Source organism: Anguilla rostrata, chromosome 6, assembly GCF_018555375.3.
Source record: "Anguilla rostrata isolate EN2019 chromosome 6, ASM1855537v3, whole genome shotgun sequence".
NCBI classification, from domain to species: Eukaryota; Metazoa; Chordata; class Actinopteri; order Anguilliformes; family Anguillidae; genus Anguilla; species Anguilla rostrata.
This window is the reverse complement of record NC_057938.1, coordinates 35,786,288-35,802,565: the sequence shown is the minus strand read 5'-3', so window position 1 is coordinate 35,802,565 and position 16,278 is coordinate 35,786,288. Positions and strand designations below refer to the sequence as shown.

General features: G+C 46.0%; 1 protein-coding gene across 1 annotated transcript; it reads right to left on the bottom strand.

Annotated features, from left to right (window-relative positions):
• Positions 1–2,622: 2,622 nt before the first annotated feature.
• calm1b (calmodulin 1b) lies at positions 2,623–15,310 on the bottom strand. The gene is made up of 6 exons (XM_064339371.1): positions 15,157–15,310; positions 10,198–10,228; positions 9,609–9,752; positions 4,193–4,299; positions 3,870–4,005; positions 2,623–3,568 (listed from the first exon to the last, which is right to left on the bottom strand). Exons 1-6 carry the CDS (start codon positions 15,157–15,159, stop codon positions 3,540–3,542), a joined length of 450 nt encoding a protein of 149 aa, XP_064195441.1. The 5' UTR covers positions 15,160–15,310; the 3' UTR covers positions 2,623–3,539.
• Between the last annotated feature and the right edge of the window lie 968 nt (positions 15,311–16,278).

Here is a 16,278-nt window from a genome sequence, read left to right as displayed (position 1 = left end):
TTTGGATCACTCTGTGATCCACTGCTGTTCAAAAATCGAATGTTTATTGGCATTGTCAACATGCCCCGGTAATCGCGTTGTGACTCTCAGTGCACCGCACCCTCCTCCATAACTTTGCAGCTACTTTTGGGCTGTCTGTTCCAGCAGATTTGCAACGTTGTTAATCTCTCTGCGGCTGCTCGTGTCACTTTTCAGAGCACTTGGGTTGTATAAGAGGGAAAGATACTCTGGCTAATTAAGAGCTGCTGACACGTTTATGGCTCTGATGCAGCTTGCATTCTCCCACATCAATATGTAGTCTGTAAGCCAGTACTGCTCCTGTTCTACTGCTCTTTCACAGATACCAATCCTCATCTTTTTAATAATAATAATAATAATAATAATAATAATAATAATAATAATGTTTTTGATAAGTTTTCCTTGTGTAAAGCTTCTCAATTAGTAAAATACATTTTACACCAAAAGGAAAATTCATCTCAATCACTATCAATGCGGCTACTTGTTCACCACAATGCTCACTATACATCAGAGGAAGTGAAGAGGGAGAATTCATGCCAGTCAAACTGGGGGATGATGGGATGATTATGCAGAAGGATGAGAAAACCAGGCAAAGAATTTTGCCAAGTCACATCGCCCACTCTACTTACCTCCACACTCTTATCACCTCCCTACTCTCCCACTCTCATCACCTCCCCACTATCCCCCTAATCTCCCACTCTCATTACCTCCACATTCTTATTACCTCCCTACTCTCCCACTCTCATCACCTCCCCACTATCCCCCTAATCTCCCACTCTCATTACCTCCACATTCTTATCACCTCCCCACTCTCCCACTCTCATCATCTCCCTTCTCTCCAACTCTCATCACCTCCACACTCTCATCACCTCCCCACTTTCCAACTCTCACCTCCCCACTATCCCCCTACTCTCCCACTCTCATTACCTCCACACTATCCCCCTACTATCCCACACTCATTGCCTTCACACTCTCATCACCTCTACACTATCCCCCTACTCTCCCACTCTCATTACCTCCACCCTCTCATCACCTCCACACTATCCCCCTACTATCCCACACTCATTGCCTTCACACTCTCATCACCTCTACACTATCCCCTACTCTCCCACTCATATTACCTTCACACTACCACACTTTCATCACCTCCCTATACTCCCAGCACTTCTCCAACTCCCACTGGATGAGTGTGAGGAACAGGTTCCAGATATACATACTACTGAAAGGAACCAGGCTTGTACCCCTGAGCAAAAATCACTAACCTTACTTGCCTCATTATTGTACTGTATATCAGGCTGTATCAATGAATAGTATGAAAACGTATAAGCTGTGTACTTTGCTCTGGATAAGGGTTTCTACCAAACAAATAGCAAGGCAGCTCCTTGCATGGACAACCAGTTGATACTGAATACTTGTATTGCCATTATTCTGGATAAATATTGAAATACAATGAGAACTGCCATATTTTCAGCATATTAGCAGCAAGAAAGAATATTACTTCATCTCTAACAGAAGACGATACAGCCAGGGTAGTCTGATATCTGGTTTTTCAGGAACTTTTTGAAGAACCGCAGTGAATAGGATTTCTATTTTGTCTAAATATCAACCATGGCTGGTTTTATTAATAAGATTCATTACATAATCTTGCATCTGAGGGAGCAGGAGAGGGAGGGAGAGAGAGAGCGAGAGAGAATCAGAGTCCGAGTGAGAAATCAATGCTGAGGTTTTAGGCCCACATGTACGGCTCTTTTGTTCTACAGAACTCCCACGTGCCTTTTCAAAGCCCTTATGAGGCCAATTCTTGCATGTTGCAGTTGCCGGGCAACCCACCAGATTTCCAAAGACAGACATACTCGATATCCACCCCAAGAAGTCCTTCACGATACACACATATACGTACACTCCTGCTATTTCAGACTTTTCATATTAAATAACACAAGCAAATGAACAGCTTAAAGTCCCGATTCCTGTTTCACAATCATAAAGGAGTCTGTACACAGGGTCATGGAGGTGAAAGACTGAGCACCTCAGTGAGGCAGCAGAACAGCCCGGAAGGTTCCAGAGAGACTGATACCCCACTATGTGGTTTTGGGGTTTAAAGCAGGGATACTCAATTCTGGCCTTCTAGGTCAGTAGTACTGCTGGTTTTCTCTTCTGCTTGACAGTTCATAATGCAATGATGCCACCGATTGGTCAGAGATCATACTCACCTGGTGCGTCAGGTTATAAAACCAGTCCCTGACTAATGGGGAGGAATAAACATCAACAGTACTATTGGCCACCAGGGCCAGATACGAGTATATATGTATATATGAGTGTATATGTGATATCGGCCTTGGGCACCATGAAAAGAAGCTCTCAAACTAAATCCAGTATTACTGGATTGACCTCCAATTTCAGTAGATTACGGTTTTAAAGGAAATGTTCTGAAAGCTGTCAAGGAGTGCCCCTAGCCAGACTGTAAATGTCAAGCAGCCAGTTATCCTAACATTCCTCAGTGAAAGCAAGAGAAGACATGTCCTTTCCTGAGAACGAAGACAAGGCAGATGAGGACTGACGTCACTCACATTCTCCAGTCCCCCTCCAAAAAAATGAGACTCAAAATTATTCAGTTTATAAAGTTCATGGTCTTTTATTGGAAAAAAAATTAAAAGACTAGCATGTACAACTTGGAATGAACGAAAACTGTATTCAGATGAACAGCTTTGAAGACTTTTTTTGTGCTGAAATCCTAAGTACTGTAGATACACAAGACCGTTCCACACACTCCTGCCATTATGCAGAAAACAGAAGTCGTTAAGGTCAACTGTTTTCCTTGCCGAAAGAATGACTCCATTTTGTAAACGATCACAATCAGACACAATCACCTCCACACAATTCCCATCCTCCCCCCAGGAGTGCAATGCACAACAAAGGACAGTTTTGAGATGCCCACATGCCAAACTACTTTTTACTTGCCCCTCCCCCCCACCCCCCATTTCTATTTTATTCGTATTGTTGGAACACACAGCGACTTGCTTCAGTCTTCTGAGTTTCAATCTCCGACGGTGAACTTCTCCGTCTCCCAGTGCGAACCACGTAACCATACAGACGATAACGCCACTTCCGGTGGAATCAGCGCGGGTTTTTTTTTTGTCTTTTTTTTGTTGTTTTTTCGTTTTTGTTTTTTTAAATTGGCCGCAGAGTGCCCCAGCCACAAGCTGCATGCATTAATAAAATAAGAGGAGAAAGAAAATGGCCGGCCCAAACATGAGTACGAGCAGGCGAAGCCAAAGCGCTTCCGGTCTGTTTAAAGGTAGCACAGGCATTTGGGAGGAGACCACTAACCATTTCATGCAGATATATTTTTTTTTGTATCTTTTTCTTTCTGTGGGAACAGAAGTTTTTTTTCCTCAACATTCAATCGTGTTTTCTATACAGAAACAGTATGAATAAATGAACATTTTTGCAAGAGGTAAGTAAAACATTTGACTGATTTTTTTTTTTTCTTCTAAGAGGGAGAGGGAAAGGTCAGGAGAGCTTCATTTTGCAGTCATCATTTGTACAAATTCTGTGGAGAGACAAAAAGAGAGCATAAAAACAGGGCTGTTTTGAAAGACAGTCAAAACATAAAGGCCACTCAAGTGGCTTGTTAATTTTTCAATCAAAGGGAAAGAGTGTTAAAAAGTTCAGAGGCAAATCGTCCAAGGCTCACGCGGTAGTTCGTTCATCGATCCCATACAGTATTTCCCCAGAAGCCCTCACTGTGAACCGTACCAAGGAAAGACCTGAATCTGCTCCGTATTACACAGGTCAGCAGGCCCCTGTCTACAGGTAGGAGGAACTGACAGGCGCTGAATAGGAGTTGTTACCTTCGTAATTGACCTGCCCGTCGCCATCAATGTCCGCCTCTCTGATCATCTCGTCTACCTCCTCGTCCGTTAGCTTCTCCCCCAGGTTGGTCATGACGTGACGGAGCTCGGCTGCACTGATGTAACCGTTTCCATCCTGGAGAATGAAGGAGGGAGGGAGGAAGGAAAGAAAAAGAAAGTGTATAGCAAGATAGACAGAGAGAGAGAGACTGAATCAGCTGGAGGAAGTACAGGGAACATCCTTTCGTTTTTCCAATGAAGCCAGCAAGCTACAAACGATTCGGTGCCAAACAGCGGGGCACGGAGTCGCTATGGGAACGCACCTTGTCAAATACCCGGAAGGCCTCGCGGATCTCCTCTTCGCTGTCTGTGTCCTTCATTTTCCTGGCCATCATGGTCAGGAACTCTGGGAAGTCGATGGTTCCGTTGCCTGGGGAAGAGCGAGGCAGAGTCAGCTCCACTGGAAGACCCATCTAAGAGGTGCTCAACCACTCACACACTGGAACCCAGAGGATGGGGCAGTGGCAGCCCTCTCGCACGTCTGTTTCTTTAAGTGCTTTGCGTCTTTTTATCAAGCTCCGTGATGGAGGGAGAACCCAGAATAAGGCAACAGCCATTTTTTAAAATGTATTGACTTATATGACCAGTGTGAGATTAAACCCAGAGTGTTGAGGGATGAGACTGGTGACAGGCTCGTGAGCGTGAAAAGGAGTGATCTACTGGTCTCAGGGAACAGTGAACTGACCACATCAGCTCTCACAGTGACAGCACTTCTAGCACACCGTAACTCTGAGCGCAAGAAAATTAAATAAGTCATCCCGAGATTTAGTGAAGGCATTCACAAGAGACTGCAACTTCCCTGCGACTCCAATCTCGCGTGACTGCCTCTGGTGCAGACGGAGACAAAGGACTTCATCTGCGTTTGAGCAGTGTGACTTACTTGACATAAAAAGGTTACGTATTCTCTGTACAGCTGGATATTTATCAAAGCTTTCAGGTTAAAGACATTACTGCAGTACAGTACAGTGATGTCCCACCTGGGAATTAAGCAATGCAACCTCCAGGAAACTCAGGCTCTTCAATTCACGGTGTCACAAACTGCATTACATGCATGTCAATGAGAAAAAAATGTTTTCCCCCACTTTGAAATGCATTTTGTTAATATTAATAAATAAAGCGAAATAATAATTGATTAAATGAATCTGGTCTGTGCTTGTAATATTTTGATCACGTCATTTCTTACACATTTACAGTTTTCAGTCAAGGCTAACCTGTTCCTGGAGATCTACCATCCGGCAGGTTTTCATTTCAACCCTAATTTGGCACACCTGATTATACTAATTAGCAGCTCAAGATCTCTAGCTGTCCAATGAGTTGCAGTTTCTTAGGGTAGGACGGTAGACCTCCAGGAAAAGGGTTGGGCAGCCCTGTGCTAAATACACGAGGTGGACAGTTAATAATGACCCGTTTTACACATCCCTTTATACATGCGTGTCGAAACACACTGAAATGGGTGTCGAGTAAAGTTGTAAACCTCTTACTTACATTCCCTCCATAAGAATTAGGTCTGATCACCGTTCACCGAATAACAGTCTGGATTTGATTAAGAATGAATGAATAACTTCACAATGAACCGTTGTTAGATCTTTGTTAAAGCTTTTTTGTACCAATATTGTTCTAACAAAGGACAGTACAGCAAAGCAGGCAAGTTTCTGTTAGTAATTTGTAATGTGGACAAGAAGGGAGCAATTCTTTTGATTTTATTTAACTTACTGTGTAATTAAGCTTAAGAAAGCCGTGCTAAACATACTCAAGGGAAGATGAAATATATGCTGAATAAACACATTCATGGGTGAGGAAACATGACATTACATAATTCTAAGACACTGCATGGCTGAACTAATACAGTGTGTCAAATTAGATCAGATCAGCAGTCCATTAACAGCTTGATCGGACCTAATTACCCATGAGCTCGGCTGGGATGACGGCCGTCACGGTACGGAAGGTCCCCGGAAACAGCGCTGTGAAGCTCTGCCCTCGTCTCAACGGCCACGCTGGCCAAAACAACAGCTGTTGATTGGCTCTTTCGTCCACCGATGCCGCGTGAGGCGCGCAGAAAAGCCGGCACTTTTTGTTGTGGTGGCCCCCGGCTGACCGGGCCGGGCCGGGCCGTCTGCCACCCCGTCTACCGCGTGACCCTGCAGCGAGGAACCGCCACGCGCTCGCGCTCCCCAAAAACAATCCCACGGGAAACTGAGCCCGAGGAAGGCCAGGTTCCTGGTAGACGGCGGGCATGCAGAGCCCTAAAGGGTGTTTGTTGTTCCACCCCTCCCCTCCCCCGTTTTTCTTGATGCCTTTCTGCTCATTACCAGGATTTCCATTTAACCTACACCATAACGAAGAGCAGCTTGCACCAGAAGGACATATGCAACCGGTACTATTTATTTAGTCTCCTCATGCAGATTTTTTGTCCCACATTGAAAATTTATTTATTATTCTACTTCTTAGAATGCACCATTTGAGAATTTTGTATTTTGCATTTTAATACACACTAGCCCTTTAAGTCGCACATTTTCACTGACAGTTCCCGAATTTACAACACGCTCAAGGGTACGGCGTCAGTGCCCCACCTGGGAATTCAACTCGTAACCCTGAGGTTGTGAGTCCAGCTCCTCAACCACAATATCGCCTCAGTACGTAGTCACACCTATAATGAGAGCCAGCAGCTATTACAGCAGCAGAGACACCTGCACTGAAAACAAATATTTGCAAAGGGCCAGCAGAGTCTAGAAAAGAGAGTTTTAACAGCAGTTACACCCAGCATGACACAACCTGTCAGGGAGCCACCGCTCATTCCACAGAGACAGAGACGGCGAACCCTCATTTCGCTGGAGCACCGAAGAGACCCGTTTCCACGCGGAGATGGAAGGGCTGTATTTACATTTCAGTTAAAACTGCTCCATATCGCCATGTCATCTTGAGCCAAGGCATTGGTATTTTAACCCTATACACTTGGATTGGTTGGGGGTGGGGGGGGGGGTGCTCTCCATCACGGGCATTCCCAGTATTTCCTAGGCTTTAGCCGCACCTTGGGTTTTGCTAGATAGAGAAAAATAGAGCACAGCGACACAGATACATAGGCCGCTCTATTGACTCCCAATAGAACATTTAGATGCAAATAGGGGGGAAGAAAAGAGCAGGGGAAATGTTACTGCATTTATCACACGTATCATTTTGCATAAGCCTGCGTGTGTTCACTGGGGAGAATGCTAATGAATGCAATTAAATGCATTCCCAGTGTTTCTCTCCAAACGGCAATTTTGTAAAATAACAGTCACGGTAGCGTAATGATTCCGTGTCTGAGACGCACGCGCCAAAGCTATAATAATCTTTACTGTACAGAAAGTAACACGTACGAGTAATTTATATCGGGAAGAAACCATGCACAAGCTGCTTTCTGAATTCTAATTTGATTGACCTAGAAAAAGAACAAGCCTTGATAAGAACATTCATCCCCCATCCCCTTCCCCCTCCTCCACTCTCTTCCCTCAGTACTTGTACAGAACAGTTTGTTCTTGAACGGCGGCACTTAAAATTGCCGCTCCGCTCCTTCGCGGTCTCGCCGCGCGCGGAAACGCGGGAGAGAGAGAGAGAGAGAGAGAGAGGCTGCGGGCGGCCTCGCCCCGGCCCGTCCGTGGGAGTGGACGGCTCACGCGGCGCCGTTTTACGGGAGTGAGGGCCGTTTCCGTTCGGACGGCAGAAGGCCGCGCGTCGCCCCGGTCGATCGGACGCTCGGCGGAAAACAGCTGCGTGTGCGTTTCCAGCGGAGTGCAGCGCAGTCAATAGTGCAAGCTATGCAGGATCTCAGTGGGGGGTGGGGGGGTGGTGGGAGGGGCGGGCGGGGGATTTCCACTCCTCCTGCGATCTTTATTTACGTGACTCATGATTTTCACATGACTTATACCGCGCGCTTGGCAGAGACCCCAGCACAGACCTGCTGCCATAGTTAACAGGTGCATGCGTCGTCCATTCCGACGGTAGGATGCCGTTCTCAAAGGCACAAGGACCAGTACCTATCACTGGGATGGCATACCACAATGATAATTACTGAATGCAATAACGGTCTTCGCCACCATATGATGCATTACCTTTCTTTTTGTCTTTTTCCTTTTTAAATTATACCTGAAACGGTATACAAACTAAAGAGGGTGTGTGAAATGCTTCTGGATTAAAAAATGTAACTATTTACAGATTGGGTGCCGATATGACATACTGGTGTTTGGGTTGTGAACACTTTGTACTTTGTGAACGCATCATTTTAGTGAACAAAACAAAAACATGTAAGGATTCGTTCCTTTGGTTCAGCTATCAGTAAGTTGCTAACTTCCCATTCGTTGAAGCCTCCCATTTGCTCAAGCTGCACGCCTATTTAGCAGTTTTCATCATTGGGCTCCGTAATAGCCATTAGCCAATGACAGCATTGATCCTCTAGAGAGGGGCGTGCTCTCCGAGCCTCTCCCAATCGGTGTGATTGAAGGCAACAGTTCCTGGCCTGAAAGCGGAGGCAACGAGGAACAAATAAATAAAAGGAACCGGGTCGGCAATGAGTTCCGCACTCAGCAGCTCTACCACTCCCTCCCTCCAATGTCCTCGTATTGCAATGACGAACGCTCGCCTGAGTAAAATGAAAAGCAACTGGCTTTCAGCCATTGGCCCAACTCTTTGATTATGCAACATAATGTAGGCTAAATAAAACGTGAACAAAAAAGGACATGTTTTCAGTATGCATTTTCCAATGGATTCTGTACTAATAAATTCATTAGAAATTGCCCCACACTGCTAAATATTGTGCTCTTTTTAGCTTATATTGTTATAATTAACCCTTTGATTGCAAACAATTTCAAAACTTCCGCCAATTATTTGTGAGTAAATCCTACATTAGTAAATAGCACAAAAATGGTATATATTTATTTTTACATGTAGGTTCAATGTTGCGAAATCATCTGAAGAGCATAACAACGGTCTACTGTAGGAATTCACCAACAAAGAACACAAAGGTGACTTGTTTCTGAACAGTTCTTCACTGAATCAGTTCGAGAATGAGCCTGCAAGACCGAGCTGAGCTCTCTCTTCAGCCGCCTGGAGTTTTCAGTCTCTGCAAGACTCGCTTTCTCATTCACGAAGAACGAGTCTCACAAGCAGGAGCCAGTCGTTCTCCTGAGTCTGAACGAGAACGAATCCTTTAAGTCAAATGTGTCCCCGATAGGAACTGTACACCCACCGCTAATCAGACAGCCAAAGGTCGCACAGCCTTCGCGTGATGTGTTTTCGTCAATTTTGCCTTGCTGCTGATAGGCTGTCTTGCGGTCACCCAATAAGATAATAGTTTTTACCCAGAAGTATTTCACGTGGCCTCTGAGTCGTGGTTGACAAAAAGAAAAGGCAATACACCACAAGCTGCCGACGGCCCGTACCGCACTCAATAATGATCGCCGTGGTGTATCGCCCAGCCCTGGCAGCACCCCACCAAAAACTAAAATAATAATAATAATAATAATAATAAAGAAAAAATTGAACCCCCACCCATCTGGTTACAAGACCAGAGCTAACATTACCCATTATGCTGCTCTGTACAAGCAAGTTAGCTCTCGCATGTCACACTCCATGTAAATGGTCCTGCGGGGGGGGGGTGTCACCGAAACCTCCCGCTCCCACCGAGAGCCGGGGAGGAACGCTCACCGTCGGCGTCCACCTCGTTGATCATGTCCTGAAGCTCCGCCTCCGTGGGGTTCTGTCCCAGTGACCTCATCACCGTGCCCAGCTCTTTCGTCGTGATGGTGCCATCGCCGTCCTTGTCGAATAAGGAAAAGGCCTCCTTGAACTCTGGAACCGCGAGGAGGCGAGAGAAAGAAACGTTCGCTTGTAATAACCACAGTTCCGTCACACGGCGGCTGGCATCAGCTTCCGGAACAAAAGCCGATGTTCTGAAGCACGGGCCGTACGATGCATCGTGTGCGTTCCTGCGATGTTTCACCTCGCACAGTCATCAACACAATTTTGCACTGGGACACTTTGTTATATCAGGCTGCTATTTTCATGTAATGTTAATATGAAATATTACATATATCGGCTACATGCAAAAACTGCCCTAGTCCTCTACCCTCAACTAAGCTTTAATTAACAAAAGGGATTGATCCCCGAACAAATTAAAATGAACGCTTTCAGCATGATGAGAAAAAACTGATTTATGCATCATCCAGATCAACCAATCACATCGCTGCAACAGAAATGCATGCATTTATTAGTTTGATTATTGTTCAAAACTTACCAGCGATTTGTTCCTCTGTTAATTGGTCAGCCTGTGGGGAGGGGGAAAGGAGAGAAAGACTCGTTCAGTGGTTGTTTCACGCTTTGCATTTTTCCAGGAGTCTGACAACGGCGTACACTTATTTTTGATATCAGTTTCTCCCATGCACGAATGCACACAGGCTAAAAGTTTGAGTAGATAACAGGAAACTACGACGCTGATGTCAAAAATAGAACGGTTTGCTCCCCTGAAATGGACCGTTACGACCTTCTCCATTCTGCACCGAAGCGCAGAAAATATGTACTGGTTTCCTTCCGTACTACTGCGCGGTATTCCGTACACTGCAAGCCGATTGGTGGAGGGAAAGCAAGGAGCCCGGACTGGCTGAGGACAGCAAACGAGAACACCTTGGCCAGTGGTGCACAAATTCAAAGTAATCCAACACAGGTGTGCCAGAATTTGTACTGCATCTTTGCAGAAGGAAGACTTCTCCAAGCTGGCAACCCTGCCCCTCCGCCAGCTTCATTCAACCCTCAGGTCAGACAGCGGGTCACTTTTAACCGTGTACTGCGGGACTCCACCCTGTCTGCCAGCGTTCTCCGTTCCAGTTAACCAGTGACAGCCCGGCTTTTTTCCCCCCAAGGCATAACGCGATTGGACCACGTACCTTAAAACACTTTACTAGACAAACGAAGCATTTCAAACAGCCGCGCCCTGACGGATCCATGCTAGTCTGTCAGGTCAGTCGCCAGGCTCTGGGTCCGACTGGCCCGGTGTTTCTCCCCCGCCGGCGCTTGGCTTTTCTCAGTGTTCCTGGTGTCCCGCAGACTGAAGGGGCCGCTCTGCGCGGAGCCCATTCTACGCGGTCCCAGGCGTGGAGACGTACGCGCGGTCCATCCCCTCAAACCTCCCATTCCCTGACCAGGCTGGACCGTCTGCCCACCCTGTCCGCTGCGGAAAGCTGGGCTGGGTTCTACATCGTGCCGCGCAGAGCCAGGAGCCAGAGACCGGGGGGCACAGAGCCAGAAAACAGAGACCAGGAGCCAGAGATCGGGAGCACAGACCCAGGAGCACAGAGCCAGGAGCCAGAGACCAGGAGCACAGAGCCAGGAGCCAGAGACCAGGAGCACCGAGACCAAGAGCACAGAGACCAGGAGCCAGAGACCAGGAGCACCGAGACCAAGAGCACCGAGACCAGGAGCCAGAGACCAAGAGCACAGAGACCAGGAGCCAGAGATCGAGAGCAGAGAGAACGGGAGCACAGGGCCAGGAGCTTCAGACTGGGGCTTTGCAGAACTTGCGCTCAGCAGACCCAAGCGTTCGTTCAGCCGTTCGTCTGATGAACAGCCTCTCCCTCGCCTCGCCTGACCACGGGCTGCCCTGTGAGGTGCTACAGTGAACGACAGGGCTGCCCAGCCCTGCTCCTGAAGATCTAACGTCCAGTTTGGTTTTCACTCCAGCCCTTAACTCCAGACCTCATTCAACAGTTACAGATCTCATTGAGCTGCTAATTAGCAGAATCAGGTGTGAGAGTAGAACTAGGGTTGAAATGAAAACCTATTGGATGACAGACCTTCAGGAAGCGGTACGGGCAGCCCTGCTGAAGAACAATCAGGCTCCTCACTGTGCTGGGCTTTCCAAGCTTCCAAAGCCTGGTTCCCGTTATAGCTCACGCGACTATCGGATCGCTCGCGGTGGAGCTGGGGCAATCCCAATGTACTGTAGGGGACATGCTCCTGTGACCCACTTCATCAAGAGAGAGAGAGCTCATTCTAAAGCGGACACGTGGGGTGATTGGGGGGGGGGGGGGGCGGGGCAGCCGGACACTGCGTCAACCCTGCAGCATCACCGTCCCACTCTCTCCCTCCCTCACTCCATCCATCCCTCTACATCCCTGACTTTTTCATTATTTCCCTCCCACTCCCTCTGTTTTTCTCCATTTCTCCATCTCTCTCCACTCCTGTGGCTCTCGCTTTCTCTTCTCGCTCTCCCACTCTCTTTCTAGCTCTCTGTCTTTGCGGCACTTCTACGCGGGCTGGGCGGTGACACACTGGTGGCACTCCCTTGGCACACGGCCAGGAGGGTGTTCCCCCGCAGCCGGCCCCACCGCAGCAGTCACAACAGCGCCCCCCGCTGTCCAATACAATCTGAGCGTACAACCTTCCTGTCCGGGGCTTGTGCTACAGGGACAGCACTGGGCGGAGGGGGTTGCTTGGGAAAATGCCACACACAAATTTCTCTGTTTACACCTCATCAAATGGAATAGTGTTCCGATTCCCAGGTCGCAAGGCATGCCCCTGTGGCCAATCACAACACTACACTGTAGCCACCACTGATGGGTGTGAGGGAAGGGAAAATTCCACATGTTTCTGTAGACGTTTGGATATTTTGTGATGCCACACACCCACACATCACTAATGGCAACAAGGTTCTTGTTTGGGAACACATACACACCCATCTAGCTGATGCTACACCTTTGGCTTAAGCTTTAGAAGAGGTTAGGATAGGCAAACTGATTAAACGGTGGCTAGGCTAATATTTTCCAGATAAGGTATGTTTTCACAAACTGCTGAGCATTATATCTGGACCACAACAAATTAAATGTCCTTCCTGTTACTGGCTCTGCCAAACACTGGTATGGGATGTAAGGGCAGGCAAGTACACATCTCTATTAGGACAGCCGTGTTCAAGCCCAAGTGTCCCAAAGCAGGTCCAAAACGTGGGCCTTCTCTCCAGTGCACTGGTCTCTTCAGCAGTAGCTGACGCACAGCGGGATTATTCTGGGGTCTTAGACAGGCACCCGCAGATGAGTTGCGTGTAATGACTGCCAGCTCCTTCGCCCTAACATAACAGGTGCTTTTTTTCTCCCCCTGCGTACTCGGATAGCGACACTGTGGAACTGCACCATTTCCCAATGCCCAAAGTCCCTCGCTTGGGTCATTTAGCCAATGTCACATACATTGGGGTTAAAAACTAGACCATAAACTGGACTGTTTTGAGTTTGAATCCAGGGGGAACAGGAGCATCTGTGTTGGTGCCCTTGTTAAAGGTACTTTCTGACCATGAGCCAAAGTCAAAACCCTGAATTCTAGGGGGCACAGAATGTGTGTAATTTCTTTAATTGTTTTAGGAAACTCAAGGCTGTAAACCAGCCTATTGTGTATTAAAAAGGGTGAATTAATCTTAATATAGGAGTTATTTCACATTAAGTACATCAGCACTGACTACAATTACTCAAAATATAAAATTACTTATGAATACACAGTGATGTTCTAGAGCAGTTTAAACCATCAAACCAAGCAACCCATCCGTCTATCAGCCAAGAGCCCGTATCTTTGCTTTATCATACAATGGACAACTCAATGAATAGCTGGCCTCGCACAGACCGACGCAGCACAAAACGCTCCAGTATGAATGACCCTGGTGTTTTGTGCTAACTGGCCTTCTGTTTCCAGAGTCTCTGATCGCCTTTACCATCTTTCTTGGCGAATAAGCTAATAACAGTTCAGACTCTTCAATGCACGGGTTGTTTGAGGTAACCAGCCTTGCGGGACAATCAACGGTTGAAATAGAATGGTCCAAGAAGACACAGTTTAATCGGTGCTTTGACGAACTCAGCGCAATAAAACCAGAGATAAAAGTCGCCGCTTTAACAGACTGCAATGCTAGGTGTAGGAAGTGTGTTGCTATGCAGTACAATGTTTGGTATGTGCAGGGTGTACCCAAGGACGCTAATAAATCCCACTTGTGTACGAGCCAGGTTTCAACCCATTCGCAATAATTCTGCCGGAAAACCAGACAGCATAATATAATACCGGTATAACATCACCGCCCTGAAATTATTAGTCTGCCCGTATTACACATTCACCCTTATAGTTTCAATTAACGTTCCAGGCCACATAAACTTCTCATCAATCGACTGGATTGAACCATTATCGAACGGTTCGTTTCATGACGGCATATGGGCACATCTCAGTCACACAGCAGTCAATACAATTTCTGCGTGTATGTTAGTGGATTCTTACAACGATAAAGCGATTGGATATCATTTTAAAATGCTAAATCGAAAGAGCTCTACAAATATAACAGCTATACCAGCTGATGAGATATGTAAACAGGCTTGATCAACGGGTTCAGTATGGGCAAAGGGAAATGCGCGCTGTCCTTTAATCGTATTTCATTCTGCAGCAAGTTTACTAAACCCATTTCCACCAAACCAGCAATACTAGCTACCCTCACAATTCAGAACAAGATTACCTGGAAGTCTATAACGTTATAGCAAATGCAATTATAGACTAAGTTAACAAGAAAGTTAAAAGGTAAAATCTACGATCTAGTAGGTAGCTAGTTTGTAAGCAAAGGAGTCTAAACATATGCAAATATATTCCGTTCGAAAGGCTTCCCCCAACTGCTTGACAAAAATATCAAGATTCGCTGGGGCTTGGTCGCTGCTGACGCCGCTGTGTTTCTCGCTTATGTTTCAAATGTATCACTTTAATTCTCCAGGTGAATAGCCACGTTATATCATCATATAATCCCAATGTGGTTCAACGTTAATCGCCACTAAGAATGAAAGCAATCTGACCTAAAATTTCCGATGCAGCTAAAGCGACAAGAGCTGCCTTCAAAAATGCGCACATTTGACATTAGCTCACGCGGAGTCTCACTCGCGAACGACGCCGCGTCGAAAAGACTTGACGGTACTTTAAACCAGAGCCTAGCGTTAATATTCTCATCAATTTGACTATCTTCACACCCCAATGCAACTTAGCTTGGGACGTACCTACTCTGATCACAATGGTGGCTACGTTTCCCGATGTAACCCATCGAACGTTATTAGCTAGCTAGCAAGCTCTACACAAATAATCGGCTTGCTAGCTAGTTGTCAATCAGGGAATCTACGTCGAAATGCCCGTTTGTTCCCTAATATAATATTAAAATCACATCATCGCACTAAAGAAGCTAAGTTCCAATACATACCATTTTTGTCGGCAATTGATCTGGGTATCTACAGCTAGACTACGCGGACAGCCGGCTCCCAAATAGATATCTACTAGCAGGCAGGTAGGTGTGTATCCTCTGTGGTCAGGTTCTATATAGCTGTGTATTCCTCCGCCACTGAGACCCAAGCCACTTCCTTATTTCTACACTGCAGGAGCGCAACTCCACGCTCCTCCCTAAACAACATCAAAACGAGGCGGAGACCGATCACAACAATAGCATATGTGGATCCCAAAGATCACCTCCTGGTTGTAAGCGTTGAATACCGCATTCAGGTAGGCTAAACGTCCTGCCCCGTGTGTCCCGACTTCCAAAGAGGTGAAGATCTTTCCTGAAGCTCACAATATTTATTTACATAATTTTTCATTCCATTCATTTGCAAAATGCTCTTATTCAGAGTGGTCTGTTCTTACTAATTATTCCCAGTATTTAAAATTGTGTGCGTACGAACGTTCATGTTTAACAGTTAACTGGTTTTAAGGCAATCTATTATTCCAAACTGACACCTAACTGTCAACAAAGAACACTAACTTTTTTTTTTTTTTTTTTTGCACAAACAGGCAATAATTTGCGATGATGCTGTTTTTTGTATTTAAAACCAAGTGAATACGACTGGAAGGACTACTGTTGGCTCTTCTAACACTCACAGTTTCACATAAAAGTCTAACCTTGTAGGAGCTGTGTGTGTAGTTATATACATATAGTCGATAGTGTATGGAACATGCTTTTAAACCTTTACTGCCCTTTTGGACAAGTCTCCCAGGAAAATAAATTATTTCTCTCAGTAGGACCCTCCTGGTAAAACAAATGTTAAAATCCATAAAATAGTAAAATAGTGAACAAAAGTTCACTATTCAGTGAACTGCACAAAAGGGGAAATTAAAATGAATGAATGAATAAATAAATAAATAAATAAATAAATAAATAAATAAAACTTATTTCCTCTGCTTTGTGGCGTCACAATGCAATGTGTAGAGCCACAAGTGTTCCGAGTTTTTTGGGGACAGACAATTTCAGGGGCTGGGGTGTTTGGTGCAACTGATCGAAGCTCTCATCTGTGCTCATGAGTTGCATCTTCTGCGGCATGACATTAAAAAGACA

Bases quoted from the DNA above. Each gene is read 5' to 3' on its own strand.
- calm1b (XM_064339371.1), bottom strand. The intron at 4,300-9,608 runs GTGAGCGTTCCT...GCTCTTCCCCAG, and splicing joins CAACGAGGTGGACGCCGACG to GCAACGGAACCATCGACTTC. The intron at 3,569-3,869 runs GTAACAACTCCT...GTCTCTCCACAG, and splicing joins CGGGCAGGTCAATTACGAAG to AATTTGTACAAATGATGACT.